This window comes from Pseudorca crassidens, chromosome 10 (assembly GCF_039906515.1).
Source record: "Pseudorca crassidens isolate mPseCra1 chromosome 10, mPseCra1.hap1, whole genome shotgun sequence".
In the NCBI taxonomy this organism is placed as follows: domain Eukaryota; kingdom Metazoa; phylum Chordata; class Mammalia; order Artiodactyla; family Delphinidae; genus Pseudorca; species Pseudorca crassidens.
This window is the reverse complement of record NC_090305.1, coordinates 39,840,134-39,857,177: the sequence shown is the minus strand read 5'-3', so window position 1 is coordinate 39,857,177 and position 17,044 is coordinate 39,840,134. Positions and strand designations below refer to the sequence as shown.

The 17,044-nt window shown below is 42.1% G+C and overlaps 1 protein-coding gene across 2 annotated transcripts in view; it reads left to right on the top strand.

The window, feature by feature from the left end:
- Positions 1-17,044, top strand: part of BLTP3A (bridge-like lipid transfer protein family member 3A) — a 57,140-nt gene that overhangs the window by 7,118 nt on the left and 32,978 nt on the right. For both annotated transcript variants that reach the window (XM_067753260.1, XM_067753259.1), the window contains exons 2-4: positions 13,122-13,284; positions 13,386-13,424; positions 14,142-14,233. In XM_067753260.1, the coding sequence (XP_067609361.1) occupies positions 13,122-13,284; positions 13,386-13,424; positions 14,142-14,233 (294 nt within the window). The remainder of the gene's footprint in view (positions 1-13,121; positions 13,285-13,385; positions 13,425-14,141; positions 14,234-17,044) is intronic.

Here is a 17,044-nt window from a genome sequence, read left to right as displayed (position 1 = left end):
AATAATGTATAAAAGTGCCTGCTACTGAAAAAGTATTCAATGAACAGTGACTATTACTTATCATATTAAAGTTGCTCAAGAGAGATCACTGACAGTGCCTAACTTACCCAAATGTCTAATTCTTTAGATATTTAAGAATTATGTTTCTTAATATTTTAATACGGAGAGGTAGAGATGAATGCTCTGTATCACTGCTTAAGGAGAGAGGGAAACAAGGGCTGGTCCCATTTATCATTTTTTTCTTATCAAGGCACACTACAAGGTAAACTTTGACCTCAGCATAGGTGAAATACTTGAAATATAATACTGGGTTGGGTCCTTAGAAGATTTAATTATCCAAAGTTTAAGAAGATAGCACAATCATATACTGTATTCTCACAGCGGAAAAAAAAAATTAGAGGTCATTTAGTTACCCTCACCTAATATAAAGCCTGGTTGAATAATAATCTGTTAAGTATGGTGTTAATTGCTGGAAAAAAAAAGATTCTTTTTATCACAGCTTAATTCTCTACAACCACTGGAGTGTGACCCCCATATGGCAGGGATTATGTCCTTTGGCTACTTTGAAACCCAGAGAGTTTAAGATGTTTTGAATGGGTTAAGTGGGTGCAGGAGAAGGTATGTAGAATGGAGGTGTATAGTTATAACTCATGGAACCGTAGACCGGAGCAGGAGTGGGGGTGGGAGAGGAGAAGGGCAAGGGAATCCAATTCACCCAGTGTCATTAAGGGACCTTTTATCTCTGTGTGATGAAGCAAGTGCTACTGGTGCTGATTATAGATGCTAAAGAACATTTCCCAATATTTATAAGCAGTAGAATCAATCAATCAATCAATATCTGTAGTAAATGGAAAAACTAAGGTGTAAAAATAATTCACATTAGCAAGTTAGGTAAAGGGTATGTAGTTTGTACCTTCTTGCCACAAAAATAAGGACTAGATGTATTATAAGTTATTTGTTGATTGACGTTGTTTTATTCTCCCACAGCAATGATCATTTTACATGTATACTCAGTCTTTATAGTGCCTTGGAGATATCTATATCTATATCTATCTATCTTGGATGTCAGCCCATCATTTAAAGAATGAGAACACTGATGGTGAGAGGTCAGTGTATTTAAGTCTCTGACTTATGGAAGTGTTATGTTCTCAAAATTTATTTCTAAGTTTGAAATTTGGAGTGTGTGGTCCAGTAGTAGAAATAGTGTTATAAATGTTGAATAGGTTCCCAGTTAGCCCACAAAAGCAATAGTGTGTTAATTATATATAATATAAGCTCACTAGATGGAGATCTGGATCTTGATTGTTAGGGAACCATTTGAAGGAGGTGGGGAGATGAAGAAGAAGAAGAAAACGTTTTTCTTTCCGATTCCTTGGAGTAAGATCTTTTAGATCATTGAGATCATTGTATCTCAACAAGGACTTTTTTTTTTGGTTGTGATTGAGGAGTGTGACCAGCTTTTAATGAGTGGGCTGGAGATGCTGACGTCATGCAGTATGCAGAATCATTTCACACAAAGAAGGATTGTCCTTTGTCTTTTTAAAAATTAATTATTTATTTACTTTTGGCTGCACCAAGTGGCTTACGGGATCTCAGTTCCCTGACCAGGGATTGAACCTGGGCCACGGCAGTGAAAGCCTGGAATCCTAACCATTAGGCTACTAGGGAACTCCTTGTCCTTTGTTCTTTTTGACTTCTGAATGTTTGTTAGATGTTTACAGAGGTGAATTACCTGTTTAAATTATATAAGCCTACTTACATGTAAACACAAAGTACTGCACAGATTTTTTTTTTTTTTTTTTTTTTTTGGCCGCTCTGCGCAGCTTGTGGGATCTTAGTTCCCTGACCAGGAATCGAACCCGTGCCCCCTGCAGTGGAAGCACGGAGTCCTAACCACTGGACCACCAGGAAATTCCCTGCATAGCTTTAAACTAGAGTGAATGTTCCAGGACTGCAGCTACCATGGGGGAAAATTGATTTGAACGTTATTTTAGAAAATGTTGTCACTCTTGGCAATACCACTCGTAGAGTTGGGTCTGTTAGGGCTGAGAACCACTGAGTTAGTCTGGAATCTGAAACAGCTCAAGTTTGCTCTTGATATACTTGCTCTTCTCTCCTTTATGTCTCTTTCCCACCTCCTAAGTCCCCCCTTCTCATGCACCCATTGCCCCGGTTCTACCCCCAGTCCTCTGCTACCATATCCCCCTACCCTCAGGCCTATATGCTCTGCTCCCCTTACTTTCTCACCAAAATTCCCAGTTCATTAGGATATATGATTTCACCCAGCTCAAGGGGAGGAATAGAGAACATGTTTGGGAGCAGGAATGCTATTCTAACTAGACCAACTCTAATTCATAATATGTCCTACAGGGTCAACTCCCCTAAGCTACTCTTACTTTCATAGCTCCTCAATCCACAGATACTCTGGAAGCTCCAAGTTTGTTTTTTATTTTCCAAAAGTGGTTTTTGTTGCAGTGGCAGTGAGGATGGGGCAGGAGTCTGGGCAGCAGGGGTCTGGGCAGTGGTATATATGGGTCATTTGAAAGTTGGGGAGTTCTGAAATGTAGACAATCCAGATAGGGATGGGCTAAGTTCATTCAAGCTGACTTCCTCATGCCATCTGGTGTAGTGCTTTCCCAGGCAGAGCTGAAAATATGCATTTCCCTTTTCTAAGAGACATCTGTTTTTCTTTCTTCTCTCTCTGTGTCTCTTTTTTTGAAATTTCTGTTTTTTAACCTGAGCGAAAGAAGGGACTGCAGTGTTCAGGAACTCACTTCATTTGAGGAACTGGCTTGACAGAGGTAGAAAAGGGTTCGACTTCTAATAATATAGGAGTATCTTATATTGACCTAACCCTCCCTCATGTAACAATTACGAGCTCTGGGTAGTATGTAAAAAGCAACAACTGGAAGACTTTGGAAAGTGACCAAATGAGGCAGAAACTGACAGGGAACTTGAAAGATGGGAACTGCACTGGGTAAGATTCTCACTTATATAGCTTTTTGCCTGAGGACACTCCCCACTTTGCATGGTGGGTGATGGCTAGCACTCAAGCAAAAGTCTGCAGTCTTACTAGCTTGGGCAGTCAGAGAGTAGAGTTCAGGGCTATAAGAGGGGCTGGAAAATGAGGGAATAAATCTCAGAAAGAAGGGAGCAGACTCCCCTGGTGGCGCAGTGGTTAAGAATCCGCCTGCCTGGGCTTCCCTGGTGGCGCAGTGGTTGAGAGTCCGCCTGCCGATGCAGGGGACACGGGTTCGTGCCCCGGTCCAGGAAGATCCCACGTGCTGCGGAGCAGCTGGGCCCGTGAGCCATGGCCGCCGAGCCTGCGCGTCTGGAGCCTGTGCTCCGAAATGGGAGAGGCCACAGCAGTGAGAGGCCTGTGTAATGCAAAAAAAAAAAAAAAATCCGCCTGCCAGTGCAGGAGACATGGGTTCAATCCCTGGTCCGGGAAGATACCACATGCTGCGGAGCAACTAAGCCTGTGTGCCACAACTACTGAGCCTGCACTCCGGAGCCTACGAGCCACAACTACTGAGCCCATGCACCACAACTACTGAAGCCCACGTGCCCTAGAGCCTGTGAGCCGCAACTACTGAGCCCACATGCTGCAACTACTGAAGCCGCATGCCTAGAGCCCATGCTCTGCAACAAGAGAAGCCACCGCAATTATAAGCCTGCGCACTGCAACGAAGAGTAGCCCCCACTCGCTGCAACTAGAGAAAGCCAGTGTGCAGCAATGAAGACCCAGTGCAGCCAAAAAGAAAAAAAAAGAATAAAGAGATTTGCAATTATTAAAAAAAAAAAAAGAAGGGGAAGCCCTAAAATCTGCTTTAATCCTTGATATGCATGGGCGAAGACTCCATGGAGCCTGGAAAGGCAATGGTTGAAAGCTGAAAGAATTGAGCTGAGATTCAGCTTCTGTCCACCACAGGGAAGACAGAGTTTGGAATATGAATCTAGCTGAGTTAATTGCCCAACAGAACAAAATTCTTCAAAGGAAGATTGACAGAATCCAGAATCTCAATAATGTCCAGTATACAATAATAAATGACTACATGTGTAATAAAGGAAAATGTGACTCATTGTCCAGAGAATGGCAGTCAGTAGAAATGACCCCAAGATGACTCAGATGTTGGAATTATCGGACAAGGACTTTAAAGCAAACTTGGTAGTAGTAAATAAACTTGGTAGTAATAAATATCAGACAAGGACTTTAAAGCAAACTTGATAACAAATGGAGAATGTGAGCAGAGAAATGGAAAGTATAAAAAGAACCAAATATCAAATCTAGAACTTAAAAGTACAGTATCTGAAATGAAATATTTATTGGACTTGCTCAACAGCAGATTGGAGATGGCTAAAGAAAGGGTCAGTGAACTTGAAAATAGAGTAGTAGGAATTATCTACTCTGAAGAACAGAAAAGATTGAAAAACGAAAACAGAGTCTCAGCCTATGGAACAATATTAAAATATGTGTAACTGGAGTCCTAGAAGGAGAGAAGAGAGAATAAGATACATGGCAGATTATACTTTCCAAAGATGGCTACAACAATATCTTTCACCTTACATGTTTTTCTCTTGGCCCTAGTGGCTTTCTTGTAACCAACTGAATGGGGGTGGAAGTGACATCCAAGCTACACGAAGCAACTACATGTAGGTGTGCAGTCAACAGTCCCAGCTGAGCCCAGCCTTTGAGACATTCCAGCTCAGGGCCCATCCATGTGAATGAAGAGGGCTCCAGGTGATCCCAGCTCCTAGCCATTCATCTCTTCCCAGATGAGGCCCCAGATATCATGAATCAGAGAAAAACAACCCTAGTTATCCCTTGAATGGATTTCTAATGCACAGAATGTGTGAGCTTAATAAAATGCTTACTGTTTTATGGCGCTAGGAGTAATTTGTTTTGCTGCAGTAGATAACTAAAACAAGACAAAAAACTTCTGAATAATGGCTGACAACTAAATAATAAAAAAAATACAAGTAACCAATTTAAAAATGGGCAGAGTATCTGAATAGACATGGCCATAAATACATGAAAAGATGTTCCACATCATGAGACCATCAAGGAAATGCAAATCAAAACCACAATGGCTGGACAGGAATAAAGTCGCAGATGTAGAGAATGGACTTGAGGACAAAGGGGGGGGGAAGGGTAAGCTGGGATGAAGTGAGAGAGTGGCATGGACATATATACACTACCAAGTGTAAAATAGGTAGCTAGTGGGAAACAGCCACATAGCACAGGGAAATCAGCTCGGTGCTTTGTAACCACCTAGAGGGGTGGGATAAGGAGGGTGGGAGGGAGACACAAGAGGCAGGAGATATGGGGATATATGTATATGTATAGCTGATTCACTTTGTTATAAATCAGAAACTAACATACCATTGTAAAGCAATTATACTCCAATAAAGATGTTTAAAAAACCCCCCAAAACCACAGTGGCTACTAAGATGGCTATAATGAAAAAGACAGATAATAACAAGTGATGGTGAGGATGTGGAGAAATTAGAACTCTCAAATACTGCTGGTAGTATTGCAAGATGGTACAACCACTTTGGAAAATAGGCAGTTTCTCAAAAAGTAAAACAGTTACTGTTTGACCCAGCAATTTTACTCCTAAGTGTATGTCTAACAGAAATAAAATTTGTAAGTCCACAAAAAAACTTGTATTTGCTTTTCTTTTTTGCGGTACGTGGGCCTCTCACTGATGTGGCCTCTCCCGTTGTGGAGCACAGGCTCTGGACGCGTAGGCTCAGCGGCCATGGCTCACGGGCCCAGCTGCTCCACGGCATGTGGGATCTTCCCGGACCGGGGCATGAACCCGTGTCCCCTGCATCGGCAGGTGGACTCTCAACCACTGCGCCACCAGGGAAGCCCCGTATTTGCTTTTTTAAAAAAATATATTTATTTTTTTATTTGGCTGTGCTGGGTCTTAGTTGCGGCACATGGGATCTTTGTTGCAGCATGGGGAATCTTTAGTTGCAGCATGTGAACTTTTAGTTGAGGCATGTGGGATCTAGTTCCCTGACCAGGGATCAAACCCGGGCCCCCTGCATTGGGAATGCGCAGTCTTAACCACTGGACCACCAGGGAAGTCCTGTACTTGCATTTTCATAGTAGCATTATTCATAATATTCTCTAAGTGGAAATAACCCAAATATCTATCAACTGATGAATGGATAAACAAAATGTGACATATTCATGCAATGGAATATTCTTAGCTATAAAAAATAATGAAGTGCCAATTCATGTTACAACATAGATGAACTTTGAAAACAGTATGCTAAGTGAAAGAAGCTAGTCACAAGAGACCTCATATTGTACGATTCCATTTATATTAAATGTCCAGAATAGGCAAATCTATAGAGACAAAAAATAGAATGACAGTTGTCTAGCTTTGGGAGGGATGGGGAGATTGGGGGTGATAGCTGCAGGGTATGGCTTTTTTTTCCTTGAGGGAGGTAGTGAAAATTGATTAAGCTTATGGTTGTACAACTATGTGAATATACTAAAAAAATCGTACATTTTAAATGCATGTATATATGGTATGTTAATAATATTTCAAAAGAGCTGTAACAGAGCGAGAGTGGGAGAAATAATGTCTAAAAATGTTCAAGCTTGGTGAAAAACAGATTTACTGAATCCAAGAAGCTCAGTAAACCCTAAGCAGGATAGATCCAAAGAAAACCACCCCAGGCACATCACAGTTACATTGCTGAAAACTAAAGATAAAGAGAAAAACTTGAAAGCAGCCAGAGAAAAATGCCTCATCACAGAAAGGAGAACATTGATATAAATTAATGGCTGACTTCTCATCCGTAACGAAAGAGGCAAGAAGACAATGGGATGATATCTTTAAAATGCTTAAAGGAAGACACTCAGCCTGGAATTCCATATCCAGCTAAAATGTCCTTTAAAAATGGAAGGTGAAAAAAAGACTATGTTTATTTATTTACTTATTTATGCGTGCATGCATGCTGCATTGGGTCTTAGTTGTGGTACATGGGATCTTCCGTTGTGGCACATGGGCTTCTCTCTAGTTGAAGTGTGCAGGCTCCAGAGTGCATGGGCTCTGTAGTTTGCAGCACACGGGCTCTCTCGTTGAGGTGCGTGAGCTCAGTAATTGTGGCACGGGGGCTTAGTTGCCCTGTGGCATGTGGGATCTTAGTTCCCTGACCAGGGATCGAACCCGGGTCCCCTGCATTGGAAGGCGGATTCTTTAGCACTGGACCACCAGGGAAGTCCCTGGACTAAGTGATTATTTAAGATCCCTTCTTAGCTCTGAAATTCTGTGACTGCAAATCTAAGAATTCTCACTTTCCATCATTGTGGTACATGTAAAGATGTCTGAGAGCCTTTCTCTGTTGTCTCTTTGGCAGATTGCAGTTCTCTGGCAGAAATGAAACCTGATCAAAATCTGTTTTTCCATCTTGATTTCATCTTAGCTTCTATGCTCTGTAACAGTAACAGATGGCCAGAAAATGTTTTCCCACATTCTTGAAGTGGAATAAATAGCAGGCTTCCATTAGCCTTTTCAGCCACCCTTGGACTCAGTGATGTCATCCTCTATTAGGAGCACAAATGCTGAATGAAATTTGTACCAGGGGTTGTTGGATGGTTTCTGATTAGATCTCAGATCAGTGGTTTCTTTGGTTGAGTAGACCTCCACAAACCTCCCCCACGACTGGCCCCATGGGTCACCTTTTCACCTATTCTTTGTTATTATAAAATGTGGACAATATCAGTTGAGGAATTCTTACTGCATTTTTGTCTTTTTTTTTTTTTTTTTTTTTTGCGTTACCCGGGCCTCTCACCGCTGCGGCCTCTCTCGCTGCGGAGCACAGGCTCCGGACGCGCAGGCCCAGCGGCCACGGCCCAGGGTCCCAGCCGCTTCGCGGCACGCGGGATCCCCCCCGGACCGGGGCACGAACCCGTGCTCCCCGCTCCGGCAGGCGGACCCCCAACCACTGCGCCACCAGGGAAGCCCCTTACAGCATTTTTGAGAAGCTGGTAAGGTAATAGCCATTTTTTGTTGACTCCTAAAAGTAAATTGATAAATTAAAAAGCAAATCTATGTTGTATCATTATTACTGTTATGGGAGAACAGCCTGTGGTGGTCCGGCATAACCCGCCCGTACTGTCAGCCGTCCTTAGAGCATAAGTAAAGAACTCTTGGTTTTGTGTGTTCAGTTTTTGATGATTACTTACTAACTTACTTGCATATTTGATCATAGAGATGATGGCACAGTAACCTGTGTGGTCTCTTGTCAGTGTCTTGGTAGAGACTGGGCATTACTGCTGGTATGGTGGTGACTTAGCCCTGGGCATACTTAAGAAAGATTTTATTAATCTGATTTGTTTGGCGAAGTGCAGAAAAGTTTTTGATGGAGTTACACTATAACTTTACCCCCCCAAACAGATTTATTCTTCTTATACAGGTTAAGCAGTCCATGGTAGGTTGTAAAAGGGAAAAGATGTCCTCTATCCATTTCTGAAATAGCTTATAAATTCATTCTGTGCCAGATGTGTTTTAGAGGAACATATTACTGAGTGAAAATGTTACTAGAAGTAAGACAGTCCAGTGAGCAGAGCTGGGTTCATGCTTTTTCTCTGCCTCTTCCTGCCCTGTCACCTTGGGCAAATGACTTCACATCTGAGCCTCATGTTCTTCCTCTTTATTTTTTTTAACATCTTTATTGGAGTATAATTGCTTTACAATGTTGTGTTAGTTTCTGCTGTATAACAAAGTGAATCAGCCGTATGTATACATGTATCCCCATATCCCCTCCCTGTCCCACCCCTCTAGGTGGTCACAAAGCACGGAGCTGATCTCCCTGTGCTATGCAGCTGCTTCCCACTAGCTATCTGTTTTACATTTGGTAGTGTATATATGTCAATGCTACTGTCTCAGTTGTTCCAATTTACCCTTCCCCCTCCTCGTGTCCTCAAGTCCATTCTCTAGGTCTACGTCTTTATTCCTGTCCTGCCCCTAGGTTCATCAGAACCATTGCTCTTCCTCTTTAAAATGGGGATAATGATGCATACCTCATATGGGGTATTGCGAAGACTAATTGAGATAATGTGTTTAAATTCCTTTTCAGTGACTGGTACAAAGTAAAATGTTGTCATACTTTTTTATTTTTTTAAGGCTTGAAAAAATGAAAAATGACATTTATTTTATATGGAACTGTAAATAGAGTTAGATTTTGCATAGAATACAGTATAGAAGTTAGATGTATGCTACCTATTTAATACAGTCACTCTGAGAATGTCAGTGCTAATAAGCGGTGTAACTTATTCATTTCATTTGAAGTATGTTCTTCTTTTTTTCAGAGAGAAACATACTTGAAAAAGTACCTATTACTTTTTTTTCTTGAAAATAACTTTTTATCAGAAGGAAAAGTAGCTTATCTTAGTGATTCTCAGCTGAGGTGAGGAGGTGGGGTCTTATCAGAATCTGTGCAAAGGAGAGGGGAGACACACAGTCCTCAAAACTAATTTTATGTCTTCAAAAATTATTATCTTTAAGACTAATTCTTCTGATGGATGCCCTGCCCCCATTTCTGAGCCGAGGTGGCTTCCCTGAATACTTAAAGAGTAAAGGAAGGGTTGCTGGGAGGAAATAATTGTAATATCTTATTTTAGATACAAAAGGGGCTTGAAAAACAAAGCCTGCTGGTACCTAGTGATTACAAATAACATTGAGTTCTGTCTTCTGCTTTCCTTTCCTTCCTTCAGGACTGTGTTTCCTCCAGTTTACTCAGGGATGTGCACTGTATCTTCCTTTACTTTCAGTTGTTGTTGTTGTTGTTTGGCATAGTGGAAGTGTTTAAGGTGTTCATTTTTCCCTTTCACACCCAGTCCTGTTTCCTAGTAGGTGGCCCTTCTTTACAGGAAAAGAGGAATTCTCTTTCCCTCTGTGGCAAGTTAGTTTTCAGAGAATAGGAGCCATTTTAGAAAACTTGTTCTTTTGGTTCGTAGAATAAAATTGATTCATACTCAGTAAATGTTGATTAATTTTTTTTTAATGAATTAAAATCAGTAAAAGTATGTGTAAGGGTCTGGGATTTTATTTTATCCTATTTAGAAGCTAACAGCCTGCTGCAGTTCGTGGTTGCTGGCAGAGCACGAGGCTCCTGGGTCAGAGACAAAGGACTTTATTACTCATGGCCCAGCAAGCAGCATAAACACAGGTTTGCACTAGTTCCCCTTGCCCCCACAGGTCCCATGGGTGTGGTATGAACAGGTCCCGATGGATGCCTGTACATGTGTCGTAGGACTGGAACATTGAGCTTTGGGGAATCCACTGCTTTTATAGTACGTGGTACACAAGCCTGCTCTTTGCCCTGGAGGGGGACATTACTTCATCCCTCAAAACGCTTTGCAAACAGAATCCTGAGAAGTGGCCTGGGTAAGGAGCAGTCAGGGTCATGTGTTTTGTGTTTTTCTTACCCACCAAGACATGTAGGAGTGTGAGAGACCCAATGGGAGGAGTAGCTCTCTCAACAGGAAGTTTATACAGTAGGTTGTTGATAGAAATCTTAGGTAGATTTATTGTGAAATACTTGCCATACTGAAAGGTATAGAGAGTGATATAATGAATAGCCATACAGTCACCTCCCAACTTGAGAAATAAGCATTGTCCATACAGGTGACACTTGCTGTGGTCTCCTCCTCTTGTCCCATGAGTAAGCATTTCCCTGAATTTGTTGTTATCATGCCAGTGCATTTCTGTGTACCTGTTAATATCATACAGTACTGTGTGTTTATAAACTTCTAAAAATTTTTTTACTATCATTTAAAAAATTGTTACAGAGCCCTTTTACATAGTATTGGGTTGGCCAAACAGTTCGTTTGGGTTTTCCATAGCACTTTACTGAAAAACCTGAATGAACTTTTTGGCCAACTGAATACCATGTTAGTCACTGTAGGGGAAAATTGTAAAGATAAAACTCTTGCCCGTCATGATGTTATGGTCCAAGGAAAACCACAAAGACTGAAAACATAGCTTAGTAAAAGGAAAGGATATGTGTGAAAAAAAAGTTGGTAAACAACATATAACTCTAAAGTCAGCTATTAGCATCTAATATATGTAAGGGCTAAGTATAGTTACTGATGGAAGGAGAAATGGAATTCATTATTGGGGTAGAAAATAGTGACTATGTGAGGCAACAACAGTGAGAACTTATATGGGTGAGATTCATCTAGACAACTTGTCATACAGGAGAGGGGGTTACACTGTGAGGCAATGGCCTTAAGTTGATCCAGCCAGAAAGATGAGAGAAGGGAGCTGGGAGTAGTCAGTCAACAGGGCAGTTAGCTACGAGGTATGTAGGCCCAGCATTCTGTCAGGGAACCATTTTATTAGGAGGGATGGCTAAGACTAAGCCCCTGATCAAAGGGCTCAACATCTAATTGTGCAGCAGTAGTTACACATGGGAAAATTAGAGAACACCCTAAGACCCTCTCTGATTATGACCTAAATGTGTGTTACAGATTCCAGGGATGTAGAAGGTACGAGTTTAATGTGAGTTCAAGCAGTTAGGGAAAGAAAGCCTCAGTGAGAAGTCTGGAGTTGGGCCTTGAATGGCAAATTGTGATAAGGGTGCTCCAGGAAAAGGAGTGGGTGGCAAGAGCACATGAGCAAAGACGAGACAGTGACTGTGGAAAAGGGAGAGGATGGGCCTGTGTGCATTGTTTATGTCCAGGCCCCTTGATCTGTAGAGTTTCCCATGGCCTGGATTTTGCTGATTGCACACTTATGGTGCAGTTCAGCAGTTTTCCTCTGTATTTCCTGCAAATTAGCAGCTGGACCCAGTAGCGTGATGAGATTCAGGTTCAGTCCCTTTGGCAAGTCTGTAAGTGGTTGTGTGTTCTTTTGTCACATCAGTAAAGGTAGGTGTAAGGGTCTGGGGTTTCACTTTACCCTACTTAACAAGCCCATAATTAATCTGCTACTGTTTTGTATTCTAACCTCATAGAGCTCCCTCTTCTGCTGTTTCAAATAGTGTTTAAAAAGTATAATGGCTTGCTTTCTGAGATATTCTGGTCTGTTACCCCCCAACACCCCCGCCCCACTTTTATTTGGACCATCTCTTTTCTTCATTTCTGTCTTGCTCAGTTTTGATTCCTCTCCCAGCAGTACCCTGTCCTAGGAAGGAGCCTTGGTTAGTTCCATGAGTTTATAGGGTTAGATTGCTTCAGCTCCTTTGGGCCCCTTGCCCCAAATCCCTCCAGTTTCAGTTGCTATTCTCAAATTGGCTCACATTGCTTTTCGCTGAGTACTTGGTTATCTTGGGGTTCTTCTGTTCTCTGATCTGTCTGATGCCCTATTGTTTTCCTCTGTGTTGATCTGCACAGCTGCTTATAGAATTCATGTCTTGTGGCTGTTAATGTTTTTTCCCTGCCTGCTTGTGTATGAGGGTTTATGAGGATGCTTTATCTTCTAGTTTTGTTTTAAATGTTATCCATGGGTTTTTTAGTTGCTATCTAGTCCTGGTTTTATATGGAGATTCAGATATATCAAAAGGCTCTATTGCCACTGCTATAGCCATTTCTCCAGAATTCCCATTGTAGGTTCTTGAGTAGAAAGATGACACAGTCGGGACAGAATGAAATGTCTCACCTAACATCTTTTTAAAAAATAATTAATTAATTAATTTTTGGCTGCATTGGGTCTTTGTTGCTCCGCATGGGGTTTCTCTAGTTGAGGCAGGTGGGGGCTACTCTTCATTGCGGTGAGGGGGCTTCTCATTGCGGTGGCTTCTCTTGTTGCGGAGCACGGGCTCTAGGTGCACGGGCTTCAGTAGTTGTGGCTCATGGGCTCTAGAGCGCAGGCTCAGTAGTTGTGGCGCACGGGCTTAGTTGCTCCATGCCATGTGGGATCTTCCCGGACCAGGGCTCAAACCCGTGTCCCCTGCATTGGCAGGTGGATTCTTAACCACTGTGCCACCAGGGAAGTCCTCACCTAACATCTTACATGGCATAGAGACAGTGTGGCCATTAGTCCCCATTTGTTCTTTAACTTTCTCTTTTCTCTAAACTGAGAAGTGTTATTTGCTATAATGCCCATGTGCAGATTTCTGTGGAAATAATAGCTTCTTATCATCACTCTTTTCAGGTTCACTAAGAATCTTTCCCCGGACAAAATCAATTTGAGCACCCTGAAAGGGGAGGGTCAGCTGACCAACCTGGAGCTGGATGAAGAGGTTCTACAGAATGTGCTGGAGCTTCCCACCTGGTTAGCCATCACTCGGGTCTACTGCAACAGGGCCTCAATCCGGGTGAGAATGGGGGTCAGAGTGCTGCTACTCTCTTTGGACAGCAGGACTGCCTTCTTGAGGGGTGACTCCCACAGCCCTGAGTCTTTGCTTTCCTCTTTCAGATCCAGTGGACAAAGTTGAAGACACACCCAATTTGCTTGGTAATGGCCTTTCTTGATTGCAAGTAATCAAATGGGGATGGCCGGGGTAAGGTTTTAGAAGATCTGAGAGAAGATGGGGAGGAGCCCTGATGGGCTGTCCCTTTTGGGAGTGTGGGTTCTTCTGTCTGGCTTGCGAGCTTCTCTGTGAGACAGAGTGACTATTGTCTGGGCTTTTTCTGGAACTGCTGTGCAACATAGCAGTTAGCACTGAGACACAAGACCCTGGAGTCCTGAGTTGATTTTGTTTTATTTTGATTTTCGTTTTTATTTTAAAACAAGTTTTGCTGCCCAGGTTCTACCTTTACATTTCCTTTGGACTCCTGACAGAGGAAAAATTGGAAGTTTAGTTCATGTTGACTGTTGGGTGATTATCAGCTGAAAGCCCTCCAGGAACTGATTGATACATATCTTTACCCCAAAGACTGGAGTCCCCAGGGATAGTAATATCTCGGTAACTTGGATATATGTTTTCTTTTTCTGCTGTGAGCTAATCCCATGCTTGTCATGGAGTTCTGCTGCTAATGGAAATGGAAGGCGGAAGATGAGGGCTCTCTTTGTATTTCAGTTTGTTCATTCATTCATTCGACAGACATTTATTATCTGCCTACTGTGGGCACAGCCCTCGACTAGGTATTGGAGCACAGAGATGGATAAGACACAGTCTGTGCTGTGTGGGATTTTGTGCAGATGCTTAGCTCTCTGTGGCTTTTATTTCAGTGTCTGGATAAGGTAGAGGTGGAGATGAAGACATGTGAAGAGCCTCGGTCCCCCAATGGACAGTCTCCTATTGCCCTCGCTTCAGGGCAGAGGTTAGTTGCTTTGGGTCCTATTATTTCCAACATATTAACTGGTTCGGATCACCTTTTAATTAAAAAATAAAAACTTTATTATGGAAAATTTCAAACATGCACTGAAATAGAGAGAATAGTGTACTGAACCCCCATGCACTGAAGACCTAACTTTCACAATTCTCAACATTTTACCATTCTTTTTCTACCTTTCTTCTGCCACTTTATGTGTGTGTATGTGTGTGTGTTCGCACACTCTGTAGTTCTTATTTATCTATTTATTTATTTTTGGCTGTGTTGGGTCTTTGTTGCTGCACGCGGGCTTTCTCTAGTTGTGGTCAGCGGGGGCTACTCTTCGTTGCGGTGTGCGGGCTTCTTATTGTAGTGGCTTCTCTTGTTGCAGAGCAGGGACTCTAGGTGCGAAGGCTTCCGTAGGTGTGGCACGCGGGCTCTGGAGCGCAGGCTCAGTAGTTGTGGTGCACGGGCTTAGTTGATCCACGCATGTGGGATCTTCCTGGACCAGGGCTTGAACCCGTGTTCCCTTTGTTGGCAGGAGGATTCTCAACAACTGCACCACCAGGGAAGCCCCACTCTGTAGTTCTTTTTTTTTTTTTCACTCTGTAGTTCTTGAAAGCAAATCCCAGGTGCCATATCATTCCACTTGTAAATACTTCTGTATTGTGTGTCTTTAACAAACAGGATTGAGAAGAAAGAAAAAACCCCACAGTACTATTATCACAATTAATAGAATTAATAGGGATTCCTTAATATCATCTAATACTTACTGCATATTCAGTTTTCCTGAATTGTCTCTGAAATATTTTTTTACAATTCAGTGTGGCTCCACAGAGCTCCACACCTTATATTTGGGGATATGCCTTTTAAAGCTCTTTAGCTCTGAACAGTCCCCCATCCCTACACTTTTTTATGTATCATTTGTTCTTTGTAGAAACTGGAGTATTTCTTCTAAAGAATTTCCCACATTTTATATTTTGGCTGATTGTGTCCTCGAGGTGTCGTTTTAAATGTTTCTTGTTTAATCTGGTCGTTAGATTTAAAGGCTGGATTTGATTCATTTGTTTGTTTTCTTGGTAAAAATACTTCATGAATGGTACCACGTATTTCCTACTGTAACGTCACGGGAGGAACATAATATTCCTTTGGTTAGGATTAATCAGTGGATTCAGATGATGTTGGCCTGACTTGTCCGTTATGATAAGTTCCTCATCTACCTCTTACCTCATGGTTTAAGGACCATTGATGATGGTTGTCTGTAGATCTATTATATCATTGTAGGATAGAAAATAGAGATTTTATAATTCTTTTTTCCTATTGCATTTATTAGTTGTGATTTTCTATAAAGAACTTTCTTTCACCAACTATTTGAAATACAGTTTGTACAGGAATGTCAGGATAAATGCTGGATTCTTTTTTTTTTCTTAGCTGTGTCAGCACTTAGTTGTGGCACACGGGGTGTTTGTTGAGGTGTACAGGATCTTTCATTGCAGCGCGGGCTCTGCCTTGCAGCCCGGGCTCTGCCTTGCAGCGCATGGGCTTCTCTCTAGTTGTGGCGTGCAGGTTTGCTCTCTCTAGTTGTGGCGCATGTGGGCTCTGCAGTTTGCAGTGTGCGGGCTCAGTAGTTGTGGCATGCGGGCTTAGTTGCCCCGCGGCATGTGGGATCTTAGTTCCCCGACCAGGGATCGAACCTGCGTCCCCTGCATTGGAAGGCGGATTCTTTACCACTGGACCACCAGGGAAGTCCCTGTATTTTTTATTCATATACTGAATCTTGGTTCCTAACTACAATAATATAATAAATGATTTACTTTTTCAGTAGTTTCAAAAAATAACAAAACCAGTATTATAACTATCGATACGACTACTGAATGCAGTAGCTTTCTTTGTGTGTATGTGTGTTTTAACCTTATGATATATCCTATTAGGGATGTATTGTCAAAATACTGTGTTTTAGGGCTTCCCTGGTGGCGCAGTGGTTGGGAGTCCGCCTGCCAATGCAGGGGACACGGGTTCGTGCCCCGGTCCGGGAAGATCCCACATGCCGCGGAGCTAGGCCCGTGAGCCATGGCCGCTGAGCCTGCGCGTCCGGAGCCTGTGCTCTGCAACAGGAGAGGCCACAACAGTGAGAGGCCTGCGTACCGCAAAAAAAAAAAAAAATACTGTGTTTTAAAATTACTTGAAATCATTCTTCTTATGGTTGGATACCAATTTGACATACAGAGGCATTCATTTGTTTCATTTTTTTTTTTTAAACAGTATAAGAGCAGTTTTAGGTTTAAACAGTAGTATTAAGAGCAAGGTACAGAGGTTTCCCATATACCCCCTGCTCTCACACATGCATAGCCTCCCTCATTATTGACATCCCCCACTGGAGTGGTATATTTGTTACAATAGATAAACCTACATTGACACATCAGAATCACACAAAGTCCATAGTTTACATTAAGGTTCACTCTTGCTGGTACATTCTACAGGTTTGGACAAATATATAATGACCTGTATTCACCATTATAGATTCATACAGTGTATTTTCATTGCCCTAAAAATCCTCTGTGCTCCACCTAGTCATCCCTCTCCCTGCCCCAACCCCTGGCAACCACTGGTCCTTTCACTGTCTCCATAGTTTTTCCTTTTCCAGGATGATTCCTTCTTTTTAGATTGCCTTCTTTCACTTAGTAATATGCATTTAAGGTTCCTCCGTGTCTTTTTAGGACTCTATATCTCATTTCTTTTTAGTGCTGAATAATATTTCATTGTCTGTGTATACCACAGTTTATTTATCCATTCACCTATTAGGGCATCTTGGTTGCTTCC